This window comes from Martes martes (genome assembly GCF_963455335.1).
Source record: "Martes martes genome assembly, chromosome: 6".
In the NCBI taxonomy this organism is placed as follows: domain Eukaryota; kingdom Metazoa; phylum Chordata; class Mammalia; order Carnivora; family Mustelidae; genus Martes; species Martes martes.
Window position 1 is genome coordinate 76710956 of NC_137893.1, and position 17830 is coordinate 76728785.

Here is a 17830-nt window from a genome sequence, read left to right on the forward strand (position 1 = left end):
TCTGTTCTGGACATAATTTGAAATAATTTTTTTCTGGATAGAAATAGAATCTTGTCTAATACTTATTATGCAAATAATAAACATTACTCACTAATGTAAAATCACCTGCAATGAAGACCAAAGTTGCAAATAGTAAGGTTTCAAATAACAGAAGTTCTACTTAGCCCTAAATTATACCAATGTGTGAATATATTAAAATGCCATTTTAATATACTTGATGTACTTCCTTTTTGTGAAGAGTTTAAGTCATTCTGAAGATATTATGTTTTTAATCCTAATGTTTGAGTTTGTGCCAGATTGATCAGCCAATCCTTACACAATCAGGAACAGTGAAACTCACTCAGTTGAAACCTATTTATATTTGTACTTAGGGAACTAATGTCTTCTTACTGTTCCCTTTCCTTTTTTTGGGCCCCAATTCCTTTGGTCAGGGAAATTGGACACAGCTCTTGGGTATGGATTAACTAAGCTGGCCATGACTGAACTGGCTATGTGTTTCAATCTGCTGGAGGTTAAATAGAAACTCAACTGGTTCCACATGGTTGGAGTCTCTGCTGTTTTATCTTGCGGACTGTACTATTAATTTAATAGCAATGTTTCTGGAGTGGATGTGGTGATGCAGATGGCACCATTTGCATTTTGGACCTGGCTCTATTAGAATCCTGCTGTTAAAGACTTTGAGCAGTGGGCTGTAGAGTGGGCTTATTAAACTAGTGAGTCTTGCATAATTAAAACAGTGAATTTGGCTGAAGTTTAAAATAAATTTCTCAAAGCCTGGGTTAGAGATTAGTACCTGAATATATTCCCCGAATAGACCAAATATATTTTGGAAAGTGAATATTTCACAAGAAAGAGAAACCAGAGCTTCAACTGTTCAAGACTTAAACAAGCTTTAGAAGTACTTTCTTCTTTCCCTGTTTTTAATGTGTCAATACGAATGAAAGGGTCCATTTTACTGCTTGGTTTCCTCATCCAGGTGGAATAAATGCCTGTTTTTATATCCAGGTAGTTCAGTAAAAATAAATGTGGTTTTATAACCATTCACATATGTAGATGAATATGTTTTCTATATGCTACATTTCATATCAGTCATGGTTATATATGATGAATATTTAGGAATTTAAATTCTTATCAAAATATTTGAATTCTTACAAGATAGGACAGAATATATCCAAGGTATTATTTGTCTGTGATGATTATAGACATGCCAACAAATATTTGAGCCTGAGAAGTTGGTAAAAACTAAAAATAAGAAAAAAATTAAAAAGCTGGTGAGTACTGGCGAAGCTGAAGGAGATAAAAATTTTGGTAGCCATAGAAGCTAGATCACACTCTATTCTCTCTCTCTCTGTTTTTCTCCTTTAAGGGCTTCATATGGTATATTTGAACAGGTTTTAGGAGTGTGAAGTCTTTTGGAGAGCCTTGGAACTCTACATGTAGATGATTTACTCATCAAATGGAATACAGAAAACCATAATATGTATAGACCCAGAAAACATATATTTCCAAAATCTTTTTTTAAAGATTTTTTTTGTTTATTTGAGAGAGATAGCAAAAGAGAACACAAGCAGGGAGCCCAACATGGGGCTCAATCCCAGGACTCTGGGATCATGCCCTGAGCTGAAGGCAGATGTTTAAACAAATGAGACACCCAGGTGTCCCCCCCAAAATCATTCCATGTAAATATACTATCTAATGCTAATTCATTTTTAAAGTGTCAATGAATCAGTTTTGATCCCCACTTTTCATAACTTTATAGTTATCACCTTATTTAAATGATTTTAATTCATGAAGCTAACGTAACTTTTATTCCTATTTTTTCCATCTGTTCATTTTATCAGATGGTTTTCTTAAGGGAAATACACCAGTTTCATGGAACTGAGGAGCAAACCCTTTAATTCTTAATCTGGTAATAAGTACTTATTTTGGTTTTAAGGTATAAGCTCTGACATGTTAGTTAATGTTTACCTTTTAATTAACCTTGGTTTTTACTTACATAAAAGAAATTGTAATTTATTTCATAAATATGTTCACAGTAATGTCCATACTTGTGACCTTAAGTTGAATTAATATAGCAATTCAGTGGACTATTACATTTGTTTAAAAGAAACTTACAGGGATGCCTGGATGGCTCAGTTGGTTAAGCAGCTGCCTTCGGCTCAGGTCATGATCCCAGCGTCCTGGGATCGAGTCCCACATCGGGCTCCTTGCTCGGCGGGGAGCCTGCTTCTCCCTCTGCCTCTGCCTACCACTCTGTCTGCCTGTGCTCGCTCGCTCTCTCTCTAACAAATAAATAAATTAAAATTTAAAAAAAATAAAAAAAAATAAAAGAAACTTACAGCCACATTTTAACTTTTCTTGGATCACCAAGATGCCATTCACAGAGTTGTTGCTGATATAAATGGCCCTGGTGAGTAGGGAGAAGTAGGCACTGAGTACTTGTTGTGGCAGAAGTTAACTGGAAGAATGCTCATTCCGTTCCAAGGTGATGGTTTCTAATGGAAGATTTTATAGCTTAAAACGATTTTGCAGAATATACTCATATTTAAAGCCAAATATTTTAGAATATATTTCTGTCTAACCTCTAAGAACTAATTTCCAGATGGAGATGAGTAAGGCAGTCTAAAGACCACAGCCCATGAGTAATTCAGATGAAGGGATGATCATTGTGGAATGCAGAGCCACATGTCAAATGACAAGAAATATTGGTCAGAGTTTCATCTGGCAGTCCACAGTTTGGGCATCCTTCATAGGTATAAATAAATATGTATACATATGATTTAGAAGAAAAGATATACATTCATTGTAGGGAATTCTAGAAAGTAGTGCTATTTGTCATAAATAAAAGGTCCAATTTATGGTTGTTAAAGACTATTTCCCTGACTCACAGTAAACACTCAGACATGTTTATTCAATAAGTAAGCTAGGAGCATAGTATATGATTTTGACAAAGAAGGATGTCACCATTATTTTATCCTACTTTTAGAAATGTCTTGGATCAACCAGTTTGAGTCAGAATCCAAACTTAGGAACTACTGCCTGTGTACCCAGGACAAATTAACTCATTTTTGTTGCCTCTGTTTTCTCATATGTAAAATGGGTATGATACAGTTGTGAAGATTAAGTGATTATGAAATGTATATGTGAAATCATTCAAAGAATTCTTGGCAAATTTTAATTTCAACAGTAACTATCAATCAGTGAACTAGTCTTCTTAATCACTAGTGTTTAGGTCAGTGACAATCCCTTGTGAATTTCTTATCTGCTTTATTTCTCATCCTATATTTGGGACCACTTGACCTTCATCTGAGCATTGGCTGAAGGAACTTAAGATCTGTCGTCCCAAGATTCTGTAACACGACACTAAACTACCTTTATTGTCACTTCACCCCTGTATTTGTGCCTTCCTTCCTAAAAAATCTCATGCAAGCCTTTATCTACTACGAAACAAATACTGTACTTAATCTATGCTTTCTAATGTTTCACTTAATCTTCATGGAAGAATCCAACATAGTAGATATAATCTCATTTAAAACTAGGAAAACTGAGGTTTATCTAAACTTAATGATTTTTCTCCATGTCTCATGTTTATTAAGTTGTAGAGCCAAATTTTAATCTCGGATTTCTCTAATTTAAGAACATGTGGCTTTCCCACTATAACTTTCATCTCATTTCCTTTCTTCTTTTTTGCTCCACTGTGTCTAAGTCTCTATGGCAGAATTTTCTTACAGCTGGAGAATCTTGAATTGTTCTCTGAACCCCCGTGGTTAGGACTTTGTAATCTGCTGATCAACTTCACTGATCTGCTTGTACTTCCATAGAGCCTGGACTGGTCTTGCTTGATGGCTTCCCTGCATAGCAGGCGTGGTATACTTAATAAAATGTATCCACCTCTAAGTCTCCTCGCTATTGTTGCTACACTTAACAAAATAAGAAATGAGACCTGACAGTACTTATTCTTCAGGTAGAAATGCCAAACGGCATGTCATGGGTGTATTAGTTTTCTGTGGTTGCTGTAACAAATTGCCAAAAATGTGGTGTCTTAAAACAATAGAAATTTATTATTTTACAGTTCTAGAGGCCAGAAATCTAAAATCAGTTTCACTGGGTCCAAATCAAATTGTCGTCAGGGCAGAACTACTTCAGGGACCATGGGAGAGAATCTGTTCCTTGCCTCTTCCAGCTTCTAGGGCTGCTGTACTTCTTGGGTTGTGGATGTATCACTCCAGTCTCTGCTACTGTGGTCACAGTGCCTTCTCTTCTGTCTTCAAATCTTCCTCTGACTCCCTATTATAAAGATAACATGGGGTTGCATTTAGGGATCCCATAGATAATCCAGAATAATCTACCTATCTCAAGATCCTCAATTTAATCGCATTGCTAATTTTTTTTTTGTCATGTATTGTAACATTCACAGATTCCAGGGATTAAGACATGGATGCACTTTTAAGGGCCATTATATAACCGTACCACTGAGCTACTCTTTAACAAGAGTACTAGAAAGGACTGGTAGCTGAATACAAAATATAAGTATTTAAAGGTAGGAATCGCAAAATGGGAAAATTTACCAAATTTATTGTAGCAACATTGTCATAAGAGTTTTTATAAAACTTTAGCCATCAGCATAGCCAAAGTTAGGTGTAAAATTATTATTAGGGAATTCAGGGTTGGAGGAAGTATTCAGGTTTCATTGTTTAGTGGACCAGAACTAATCGGAATAATTCTATTATTTTTGGTTTATTTTAGGAAGCCAGATATTTATTCATTTGTTTCTTTTTGTTTTTTTCCTGATGAGACTATGTGAGGAGTTTAGTCATATTAGAAGTAGGATACCGTTTATGTGTGGCCAAGACAGTGACATAATTGCCTTAAGTTATTATAATATAAACCCATTAAAAATTCATACTCAGTGTGCATGTACTTTAAATCAAAAACTTGAGAATGACCTGAATACCTCAAGTATTTTTATATTGGATAATCTCTTCACATTTCATATAAAACATCGATTAATTAAGAGCCCAAGTGGTTAATTAATTTTGATATTTGAGAAGACTAAAGAAGTAGAATGTGAAAAGTCTCTGGACCCTTGTACACAACTCTCATCTGACTTAACACGGATAACTAACAGACTTCTTTCACTCAGTGTATTTGAAGCCCACTTTAAGTTTCATTGCACAGAATGTCTTCATCCCTCTCTATTACTGGTCACAGTAGTAGATATCACTATCCACCCATGCTATTCAAGCTGCAGAAGGAGGGGTCATTGTTGCCAGGGGTGATATGAACTTGATGGACTTTAGAATCATCTGGATAGTTTTAAAAATATACATATATAATATTTAATATAATATTTGATATAATTTAATAATTATATTAAATATAATATAAATTATATTAAATTATGTTAAATTTAAATAAATAAATAAATTCAAATAATTTAATATTACTTAATATAATATAATAAGTATACCATGCCTGATATATATATATATATATATCCATTTCAGACTCCATTTTGGGACCATTAATGTTTGGGAGGTGAGGACAGGGTTTGAGCCAAGCTTTTCTAATGATTCAAATGATAAGCCAGGGTTAGAATTGCTGTCAATTGAACTCATGGCCTAGAGTTCAAGTACAGTCCACAGACGGACACAGAATGTACAACTGGATGCCTAGAGGTGAGGCCTGCACTAACTATTTACCATAGTCTTCACTATGCTCTCTCATCACTCCTGGAGTAGACATTTAATATGCATCATTTCAGAAGACATTTGAGTGACAGTCCTGCCATAGACATCTTGGTCTCCCTCAACACAGAGAGTGGTCCTGCTCAGCCCCTTGTCATACTCCCTTTTTACTATCATTTATCCTTTTCTCATCTCTCTACTTCCACTGCTATCTTCTCCACAATCATTTCTCAATTAGATAAGGGTAGTCCTTCCTCCCTACCCCTTTCCTTCCTTTCTTTCTTCCTCTCTCTCTCCCTTTCTTTCTTTCTTTCTTTCTTTCTTTCTTTCTTTCTTTCTTATTAAATAGGATCCATGCCCAGCATGGAACCCAAGGTAGGGCCTAAATGCATGACCCTGAGATCTGGACCTGAACTGAGATCAATCATCAGCTACTCAACCAACTGAGCTACCCAGGCAACCCTAAGATAGTCATTTCTTAACTGATTTCCCTGAATTACTCCTTAAATTCATGCTCATCATGACCCTCACAGGCTTCAACCCATTTGTTGCCATTATAGCACTTTAGAAGTAAAAACCACATTTTCTACCATGGTGTAGAAGACTTTCCTCATATGATCAATGATATCCATACAAATGTCCAGCTTTTTGTACTTTCCCACATACCTTACCTACTCTGCAACCTCCTCCTCAACCCCCTCAATTCTCAACTTGGCCCCTGCTGCCCCACCAGCCCATCCCAGACCTACCCATACTGGCTGTGCCTTAGGCGGCCACACTGTTTGGGCACTGCCTAAGTAGGCTCCACTGACATCTCACAGCTCTGTGCTTCTGTATGAGCACTTTTCTCTGGCTAGCAGCCCCTTCCTGTGGAGTCACTGGGCAAGTCTGTTCATCTCTTTGATTTTCAAAACAGATTTTCAGGGCAGGAGCTATGTGTGTCCTCATGTTTGTTCTGGGTCATTTTTGACAGTTCCTTTTGTGATTCTGTGTTTTCCTATTTATAAACAAAGAGATTCACATTCAATGGTCTTCCAGATTTCTACCAGCTCTGAATTTATGTGCTTATATCAAATTAAAAATGACTCTAACATCTAGCAAAGTACCCAATGCATGAAACACATTCAATAAACATTGAAATAATGAATGAACTAATTAATGAAGCATTCATTTTCCCTGTTTTGTTAATCTCGACTTGACTCCTACTGACAATTTTTTCCTTGGACATTTCTATGTTTATTTTCAAATGTATATAATTATTCAGCTTTAATTGGGCTATTGTAATGTCAAATTTATTCGGTCAGCACCAGTTGAAGAATTTGATAGGAACTCCATATTAAAACAAAAACGATTTGTAACATGTAATTAGGAAACACAATAAAATTAATAACATAATAATATAGATTAAAGTAATACAGATTAATTTGGACAATTTGGAAAATGCAAAAAAGAAAGAAAAACAACTACAACCAATTATCCAAAGATAATTACTAATATTTTTTTTATTTTCCTCTAGCTTTTCTTTCATTTAGTTTAATTTATTGCATATTGCCTTGGGTATTTTTGCAACTATAAATTTTATTGTTATTTTTTAGATAACATTTAGGCTTTTATTTAACCATTAAACAAGTCAATTTACTCTTAGATTAAACCAGAAAAGATTGGAACCCATTTGGTAAACATAGAACTAGATGGGAAAACGTTATCCAAGATGGTTCCTAGACAAAAGGAGAGTTTTTTAAGGCATTCAAAACAATAGGTATTTGCTACATCAGCCTAACTTGTTTAGTGTTCAGGGGAAGAGCTGACCTTAGGAGTGGGGAAGAAGTTCACATGGCAGAAGTGTATGCTGATGAATGGCATGTGGTCAACATCAAAGTGGGCCAGTCAGTGGAAACGGGGTTATCCTCACAGGCAGTTATTGTAGATGAAAAAACTGGTCACAGCCATTAGGCAAAATATACATTAAGTTATTCATAGTACTTAATTTGTGCCAAACATCGTATATTGGGCACTAAAAATTCGATGATGTATAAGACCTAGTCCAGTGAGAGATCCAAAACAGGAAACATGCAATTACACTATCTTGTGGTGAGTACCCCACAAAGAGATATCCTGGAGGAGATAACTAGCTGCCTCGGTTGCTGAATAGGTCTGACTGTAGTTTCCTGATAAAGCTTTAGAGGAATGTATGGCTGAAGATTTAGATGTGCACTCTGGAACCTAAAATGGAAGACATTAGAGCTAGGTCAAGGGTCAGTCTTCAAGGAACCAGGTGAGAACTGTTAGAAGAGCACAAGAGAACCCAAATGATGAATATTGGTATTGGTTTCCCAGGGCTCCAGTAAAAAAAAGTATCAAAAACTGGATGGCTTAAAATAACAGAAATTTATTGTCTCACAGTTATAGAGGTAAATTAAATTTATTTGTTACCATCAAATGAAAAATACAGTAGCCTATATATTGTCTCCAATGTTAAGATTTCAGCCGGATGGATTACCTCAAAGAGCTGTAAAGGGGAATCTATTTCATGCTTCTCCTGGCTCCTGCTGGTTGGCTGGCAACATTTGACTTATAGATGAACCGTTTTAATCTCTGCCTTCATCTTCAAATGGTGTTCTCTTTGCATCTCCGTTTCTTCGCCTTGTGCATATCTGTGTCTGTGTCCAAATTTCCCCTTTTCATAAGGACATCAGTCATATTGAATTAAAGACCACTGTAATGACTCCATTTTAAACTGGTTACCTCTGTAAAGACTCTATTTCCAACTAAGGTCACATTCTGAGGCACTGGAGATTAGGACTTCAACACGTCTTTTGAAACTATGCAATTCAATGCATAACAGTCTCTCACATGAGTCAGAAGAACATTTTTAAAAGGGTAATTTAGAATAATAATCCTGATTGACTGGTTTAGGGTTGTTTCTGGGAAACCATTATAGGACTGGAATCATAGACTGGCAAAGGATTTTGCTGAAGATGATGAGCAAAAGCCAAAGAGGATAGGACATTAAAATGTATCTAAAGATCCTGGCCCCTTATAAAAAATGCTCTCAAAGACCACAGACTAATTTAGTCAGCCTGTATTTTATAAATTTTTACTTTTGCCCTCTCTCAGCCATACATAATTGACTCTTTAAGGTATCAAATATATTTTCTTTTTCTCTCTGCCAGCTGTGAAAGATAAATCTGGAAAGTGAGGAAAGAAGGCTCTGCACAAAGCTATGTATCTCCTCCTGCATAGCAATTGTTCACTTTTGAGGAAGTGATTATTGTTCTGACTGTAGCAATGGAGCCCCAGTTGAAGGGGAAATTACCCATACAATTCAATCAGATTCGAGAGTAAAACTGTATTTTGGAATTTAAATATATACCTTGTGATTTGGAGCATATATCAGATGAGCTTTATATATTTGGGTAATTTGCTTAATCAGCATCTTAATACATAAACAGATTTAATTTTATTGTGGAAAAAGAAGTGTATATTCCAGGATGGATTGTGTATTACATGCTTGGAGAAGCCAGCAGCACACTTTGGTTGTAAGAACAAGTTTCTAGTCTGCACAGGACCTGCGTGGACAAGGTGGCATAGCTTTGGAGGAAGAGTATACTTTGGCAATCTGATCACAATACTCTTGTGCTTTTCTGCCATGGACTCTTTTGAGACAGTGTTTTCTTATCCAGGGACAAAGAAGTTCAGGCTAATGGATCTTCTAGGTTCCTATCAGCTCTAAAATTGTGTGCTTATTCTAAGTAAAAAATCATAAAATAATCCTTTAGGAAGAATTAGTAATATAATCTTCGACAAGTTTCTCTACTCCTCAAGAGTGCTCTTCTATTGAGTTCAGCATTATCACTTAGAATGTGTAGTTCATCTTGCCTTAGCACAGAATAGAAATTCTACAGATTAGTTACAAAAATAAATAAAAACAAACAAACAAACATACAGAGACATACATACTAACCAAAAGCACATCAGACGTTTTGTTTAGTGTTGGCTAAAACCTCTGCAAATTAGTACTGAAAAATTTTTGACACCAAACTTTCGATTTTTTCCAACTACTACTAACAGAGAGATCAGCAAAGAGCTCAGCCAACCTGGCCCTGGATGCCTACTGGTTTGCCCCTAGGGAAGGTTTGCTTGATAAGAACCTCAGGGTCAAGTTCACTACGAGCTCTGGTACATTCAGAAAAGGACACAGGGCCTGTCTGGCAGGTTGCCAGGGCCAAGCTCTGTAAAAACGCAGAACACAGCTTGCAGAGTACTAGAGAGGGACCACATGGGGTGGGTGAGAGACTGCGGCAGAGTTAAGTTGAGCTGAATGTTCTGGTCAGAGAAAGGTCAGAGTCTGGGCAAGTGCAGGAACAGCAGGGCCATGCCAACTCCGATGCCAAACATCGGGGCCATTCCAACTGGTGGATTCCATTTGTTTTTAATTACCAGTATACCAAGGGGACTTTTGTTTCTTGTAAATAAGGATGACAAACAAATTAAGCTCCAGCAGGTGCAACAAGCTTATTTTGTCCTGAGCTAAAAGTGTCCTAGCTAAGATATAAATTGCCAACAGAGCTGATGGCAAGGAAGGTATTTTTTTTTCTTCCATATGAAAACTTCTGGTTGTAGTTTCTAAGCAAAGAGGAGGTGCACAAGCAAATGCGGTTGTTGTGGCAAATTATTTTCTTTTATCTTAGTGTAATTATTAAGGCAGTTACTGGTGGTTACTGGCATTGTTTTGACAGGAGAAGTTTTAAAATTTTGCATCTGAGCTCAGTCTTGCCGAAGTTTGAAGTTTTCATCCAAGAAGCTTTAGTGGCTGTCGGCCATTTTGAACAGCTCCCTAGAGCACATGAGTCCAGCTGTTTCACTGAGCAGTGTTATGGTACCATTTCTGAGGGGGATAATGAAATTCCAGCATACAGGACTGTGTCTATAAATCAAAACTTAGACTGTGAGGAACCAGATTTTCCCCCAGGGTGACAGGAATGAGGCATTAATATACTAATTTGAGTCTGAATTCAGCCCCCTTGCTCTTTCAATTTTGTATTAATTCCTCCATTTATGCCTGTGCACACGTCAGCCAAAAAATCCTTTAGTGGAATGGACAACCAGCTGTCCGAGGTGGGTGAGGTCTGGTCCTTCACAGACGCAGAGACACAGATTATGTGTTCTCCTGGGGATCCTGCCAATCAGGTTCCAGAAGCACAGCTTATCTCATGCAAACTTGGTTCCCCCTAGAGAACTTTTAAAAGAGGCTTTGTTTTTGCCAAGATTCTCCTTCGGTTTTTAGCTTAATTAATAGTAATCCAAAAGAACCAAAATAAGCTACGTGTGTTCATGTGTAAATGCTGAGGTCCTCTCCTTCTTTTGTGAGATATTTATATTGACCTTAGTAACTCAGAAACACCTAAAAGGACTATTAAATGTAAGGAAAAATAAAGCCTAGATGGTCTAGGGTGTATTTTTTTTTTTTCTGTTTCTCACTGGGGTTTAATTATTTAAGAAATTTTGATAAATTGTAAATTTTGTTTGCCCAGAAGTAAGCAGTGTTTATAATATCTATACCATATCATTAACAAATAGAATTGTATTCAAAGTTGAAAATAGTTTTTCTTATAATTTTAGAATTTGGCTCACCCAAAGAAAAATCTATTGAAACTCCACTATGGAGCAGACATCACATGACGAGCCAGGGATACAAAAATAAAATAACCTGGTGTGGTCTTTAAAGAGATTTCACCTACTAGGGAGTCAGATATAGGAACAACAGCAATAATAGTATTTAATAGTTAAAATGGAATTATGCACATGGTTCTGTTTGCGTATGAAGTAAGTAGAGATCAAAGAACATTTTGCAGTGGAGGAGACAAGTGAGTCAGCACTTAAAGGGCGCATTGATAAGAGGAAGTGTGGGAGTAAGAATGTAAAGTTCAAGGGGAAATTCATGGAGATGAGATTGCATTGATGAGTGAATATCAAAGCATTAAAGCAATAAAATATTTTTAGATTTCCTATAGCATCTACTATGTTATAGATACCATGCTAGGCCATGGGGGGTTACTAATATTCATAACAGGTCAAGAGTATAATCAGATTTTCCTATTAGAAATGTTACTCTGAGAAAGAAAAATCTCAATCTAAAGCTTCAAGGGAATAGATAGGATATTATTATAATAATATTTGCAATAATAATACAGCAAGAAGGGCATTCTACTCCAAATTTTGAAATGATCTCTTTCCCTTTTAACTTCCTATTCCCTTACTAGATTAATTTCTTCTCACCTTAACATGCTTAAACATCATTTCTACCAAGAGACATTCCCCAAATACACAGACTAGTATAAGTCTCTGAATGTCACCCTGAATATTTTCTTCATGGCAATTATACCAGCTGCAATTAACTACCTTTGCAGTTGTTTGTCTAACTTCTGTTATTCCTCAGCTTGTTGACATCCCAATGACAAGGATAGACTCTCTCTTGACTGACAATCTTTAGCACATAGCAGGTGCTTTCTATATTTTTGTGTAAATAAATGACTGGTGGAGAATGTAATATTGGATTTAAAAAACATGTGTAAGAGAAATATTGAAAGGTAGATTGAAAGAGGTTGGCAAATGAACAAAAGTGGAAAATAGAAGATGAATCCTGGATGACTACCATGTTTCTAGCCTGACAGTTGGAAATTCTATAAATAAGAGTTATGGCTAAATTGTGGAGAAAGAAAGGTTTTGACTTAATGAATTTATACTAAATAATTGGATCACAACTCATAGTAAATTAAATTTAGTTTTCTTTAAAAAGATTTGGTGTCATTCTCATCTCATCCCAGTATATTTTCAAAAATTGTTAGTGTGGAATGTTTCTGTAGCAGAGTAACACGTACAATTTATGTTGATTATACTTTGCATCAGATTCAGAAAATTATCTCTCTGTATTTCTGTTTTTATATCTTAATGTTCCTCCAGTGTTGAGCTGGGCTCCTTTGGTATACAGCATGATACATTTTTAAAGCTTTCTACTGCATGGTATTGAAATTAAAGGTTTGGGGAAGCTGAGGTGTATCCTTACCTTTGCAATTAGACCTGCTTTTGGTACAAGTTTGTGCTTGGATATGAAATGAAAGTAGAAATAAAAAATTTATAATTATCTTAATATTTAAACATCTAACTATGTAAAACGTTATTCCAGTTAAAAAAGATTTTCAAAAGCAGCAGATAAGTTTTTGACATCAAAATTGCCATGAAAACATTTCATTATTTATTCTCTTTATTTTAGTGAAAAGTATTGTTTGTTTCTTTCCAGTTGCACACCGAGAAAAAGAAAAAGTAAAAGAAAAAGAAAAATCTGAAAAGAAAGGTATGGAGTTATTCTTACTCTGTTCTTACACATTGGCCCCTCCCCCTTTGAACTCTTTACATCCTATCTTTTAAAATTATGTTACGGTATTTTCCTAAGAATTGAACCTATAAAGTAATTTGTAGGTTGAAGTGAATAAAATACATGAGACTCAAACTCTGCTACCAAGTTATTCTCTAGAAATATATCTATTTTTCCCCTGGCAGTTGTGAGACTGCCTTAGTCAACAATGAGGATAATATTTCACAAAATATTTATCCACTTGATAGGTAAGAAAATATACTTTATTATTTTAACTTGCATTCTTTGATTACCTATAGGACTGGGATTTTAACAAAATTAATTTGCGTGTATTTGTTTAGAATCTGCAATGCAGATTCCTTGGTTAACACATACAGAGACATTGTGAAAAGCTTCCTTCTGCCTTGTTCCCAGCCTCCCAGATCCCATTCCGTCCTACCCACACATACCCATAACAAACCACTTTTATGAGTTTTACGTGCATCTTTCAGAGCCTCAATATACATTTATGAGATAATATAGGTTACTGTTTCTCCCTGTTTTTTTACACAAAATTTAATGTGTCCTATATTCTGGCTTTTATAATTCAATAACATAACTTAGGGATCTTTCCATATCAGAAAACAGATATTTTCCTAATTTTTTTAAAAGATTTTATTTATTTATATGACAGACAGAGATCACAAGTAGACAGAGAGGCAGGCAGAGAGAGGGGGAGAAGCAGGCCCCCCGCTGAGCAGAGAGCCGGATGCGGGGCTCCATCCCAGGACCCTGAAATCATGACCTGAGCCAAAGGCAGAGGCTTAACCCATTGAGCCACCCAGGTGCCCCCAGAGATTCTATTTTCAAATAGGATCGCATTCATAGGTACTGGGGTTAGGACTTCAACATGTCTGTTTAAGAGACACAATTCAACCTACGACGCCAAATCCAGTATTTGTGACACTGCTGGGGTCTCACCAACCAAGGCCAATACCCCAGAGAAGCCCAGAAGTGGGGGATGGGCAAGGGAGGGACTCATTCTACTAAAAATAGGTTTGTCTCTTAGCAGTTGGAATGATTGTTCTTTTACCAACTCCTTCACGGAATGGTTGTATTTTCATGATGATGACCTGAGCCTAAGGCAGAGGCTTTAACCCCCCGAGCCACCCAGGCGCCCCTATTTTCCCAATTAAAAAAAAAAAAACTTTATGGTATTTAAATGGAGATATTTTCTTCCATTATATCTTTAAGCCACTTATTATTTGTATATTGAAGGAGTTAAATGTGATTTTTAGTGATGTATATTTCTTATGTAACTGTTCACACTCATCGCCCATTTCTCCTGATAATACTTGTGTATGTCATTTGCATATATTTTCCTGGTCTGTCACTTTTTCAGATATTTTTCTCAGATTTTGTAGTTAAAGTTGGGGTTTCTGTTTTGTGTATAGATATGTGTGCATGCATATATGTGTGTATGTATGTGTGTGTTTGTGTTTAGATTCTTGAATTTTTAAGTGGCTAGATATTTTTTTTTTCTTTTGGTGTTTCTGCTTTTGAGTCTTCATTTGAAGATTAATTAGGTAGTTACTAATATTTCCTCATGTTTTTTAAATTAGTTTCGTATTTCACATTTAATTTTAATTCATCAAAAATCCATCTCAGTGTATATTGTGAAATAGGATTCTAATATTTTGCTTTTGTTTTAGTAATGTAGGTTATTTGTGCTAGGTTTTGGCTGATTTATTTATTTATTTATTTATTTAAAGATTTTATTTATTTATTTGAGAGAGAGGGAATGAGAGAGAGCATGAGCGAGGAGAAGGTCAGAGGGAGAAGCAGACTCCCCATGGAGCCGGGAGCCCGATGCGGGACTCGATTCCGGGACTCCAGGATCATGACCTGAGCCGAAGGCAGTCGTCCAACCAACTGAACCACCCGGGCGTCCCGGTTTTGGCTGATTTATATATCCACAATATGCCTAGCCTGCTAAGTTATCTTCTGCAAAACATTCCACTTAGCTGGAATATTTTATAATATTTTAGGAATCAGATCAGTTGAAACACTTTTCAATCTTCCTTATTCTATACACATATTTAACATTTTGAATTAAATAATTGTAGCTTTATTAATGTTTACTAAGTAGTAATATCCATGAATTTCAATATAGCCGCAATCTGTGTTAGAAACAGGTGTCCATTTCCCTTCTGCTACTAAATTATGCAGAATTATTGGCATTAGGTTCTATGTACTCTGACTAAATGAAATAATCTGCTATTTCTCATGATTTTTTTCAACTTTCACCGTGGCTTAATATTTTTTGTTAAAAAGTAGTTGAGGATTTGTTGCCCCGAAATTATCAATGTTAAGGGAAATTTTCAAATTGGAAAGCAGAACAAAATGCTTCATTTTAAGTGTCTTTGATTTGTTATATATCAAAGGAGTTTGCTTTTTATAAAGTTATTACACTGTGGCCCCATGACCTTGTGTGAATTGTGCCTTTCTTAGCTTGGCGTAGTACTCCTTCAGCTGGCATTGTCATAGCTATCACCCATAGTCCCAAATGGTAGTGGAGATGGCAGTGGGGCAGACTGAGAGGTTGAGAGGCTGACACTGTGGTGGGTGGGGGAGGGTGAAAGGGGTGAAAGGGTGGGGAGCAATGCACCTGCCCTTTCCTTAGCCCTGCAATTGCCACCATCACTTGGCTTTCAAAAGAGGATTGTGCTTTAAACTTTCTGTGAGGTTTGCCTTAAATCTCCAAGATTCTGGGAAACTATTCATCCACTGTATGTTAAAAGAATAGGTTTTTAACTACATATTTAGGCACAATTTTTTCTTTTATAATACAAGTAAACCTGTTGGACATTAGTGTTTTTATTATATAGTTGCAGAAAGGGAAGTAATTGGGACTCCAATTTTTTACTCTAATAATTTGGCTCTTTCCTTAACCCAACAGTTTAATTAAATATCTTATTTTTTCATTTAATTTTCTATAATTTCTTTAATTCTCATTATTCTCCAATAAATAATACATTAATGTTGAAAAATGTATGGTGGTTTGGGAAACTACCAAACTACACACAGTTTAATGTGTTTGAACAACGGCTAATCTGCACATGCTTCTGTATGTCTCAGGGTTCCTTTGCTTAATAGAAGTTAGTGAAATAAATTCATGATGATTTATTATTTTATTACATAAGGATGAGAAGGTATAATGTTTCAGGTATCATGTTAAATACTATTCAATTAAGAAGCTGCACTTGATCAGTAATCATTTGTGATTACATTATACTTTATTGGTCGTTCTCTACCAAAGTTGCTATTTCTTAGGGATTATTTGGAAAAACTTTCATTAGAGTGGAGGACATTTGGTAAAGCAGCAACCACAGATGCTAAGCATTTTTCAATGCAGAAGATAGTCCCTTATAGTAAGAAATTATTCTTCCCCAAATGTCAATTATGTCCTTATTGAGAAACACTGTTCTGAACCAAAGCTCTAATTCTGATTTAAATATTTATTTTAATTAATCATAGAGTGTTTCTTCCTGATAAAATAACATCTTTTGACAAATTATTATAAATTTGCTCTCTCTGTCTTTCCTAGAAACTTTATCTATTTAAAATAATAACTTTAAAAAGGAGAGTGAAACTAGTTTTCAAAATGCTTTCTAAATCTTAATGCCAAGTCTTTTAAATTGGGCTTTTATACAGTTATTATTACATTGGTATCTTTTTATTTCTAAATAAGGCTTATTAATGTCATCTATCTTCAAAATAGTTCGTGATTCTGGTGGCTATCAAAGTTGAGGTAAAGAGAAAGCTTGATCTTGACATCTATTAAAATAATGTACTAATATATAAAATTTTCTGTTTAAGTACCTCACAAGGAAAAAATTGAGAAAAAAGAAAAAACAGAAACAAAGAAAGGTAAATGTTCCCTTTATTCTTTCCTCTTTCCCTTCTTTCTTTCTTCCCTTTCTCCTTCCCTCTGTTCATTCTTTCTTTCATTCTTTCTTTCTCCTTCCTTCCTCCCTCCCTCCCTCTCTCTCTCTTTCTTTCTCTTTCCTTCCTTCCTTCCTATCTTCCTTCCTTCCTTCAGTCCTTCCTTCCTTCCTATCTTCCTTCCTTCCTTCAGTCCTTCCTTCCTTCCTCTTTCTCTCTTTCTCTCTTCCTTCCTTCCTTCCTTCCTTTCTTCCTCCCTCCCTCCCTTCCTCCCTCCTTCTCTCCCTTGCTTGCTTCGTACCCAACATGGAACCTAATGCAGGGCTCAAACTCAAAACACTGAGATCAAGACCTCAGCTGAGAGCGAATTGGACACTTAACCCAATGAGTCACCCAAATAACACCCAAGTTATTATTTCTATAACTAAATTCTTTTTATTGAAAAGATCACAGTTTGGATTTCAGAGAGCTGGATAATTACAAGCATGCAGCATTTCCTTTACATAAAAATTAACTTGGTCTTACATTTAAAATTTGCTATTTTAGGGTACCTAGGTGGCTCAGTCGGTTAGGTATCTGCCTTTGGCTCACGTCATGATCTCAGGGTCCTGGGATGGAACCCCACATCAGGTTCCCTGCTCAGTAGGGAGTCTGCTTCTCCCTCTACCCTGCCTATCTGCTTGAAATCTCTCTCTCTCTCTCATTCTCTCAAATAAATAATCTTTCAAAAAATAAATAAGTAATAAAATTTTATATTTTAAAGATAATAAAACTGGATACTTAAAATAATGGGGACTCTGAAAATGTGAGAGGAAGATGAAAGTCTTTTTTGCACATGGGGGGA

The 17830-nt window shown here is 35.9% G+C and overlaps 1 protein-coding gene across 2 annotated transcripts in view; it reads left to right on the forward strand.

Moving 5' to 3' along the window:
- The window catches only part of TRDN (triadin), a 391091-nt gene that overhangs the window by 98526 nt on the left and 274735 nt on the right, over positions 1–17830 (forward strand). For both annotated transcript variants that reach the window (XM_080806278.1, XM_080806279.1), the window contains exons 6-7: positions 12988–13041; positions 16921–16971. In XM_080806278.1, the coding sequence (XP_080662404.1) occupies positions 12988–13041; positions 16921–16971 (105 nt within the window). The remainder of the gene's footprint in view (positions 1–12987; positions 13042–16920; positions 16972–17830) is intronic.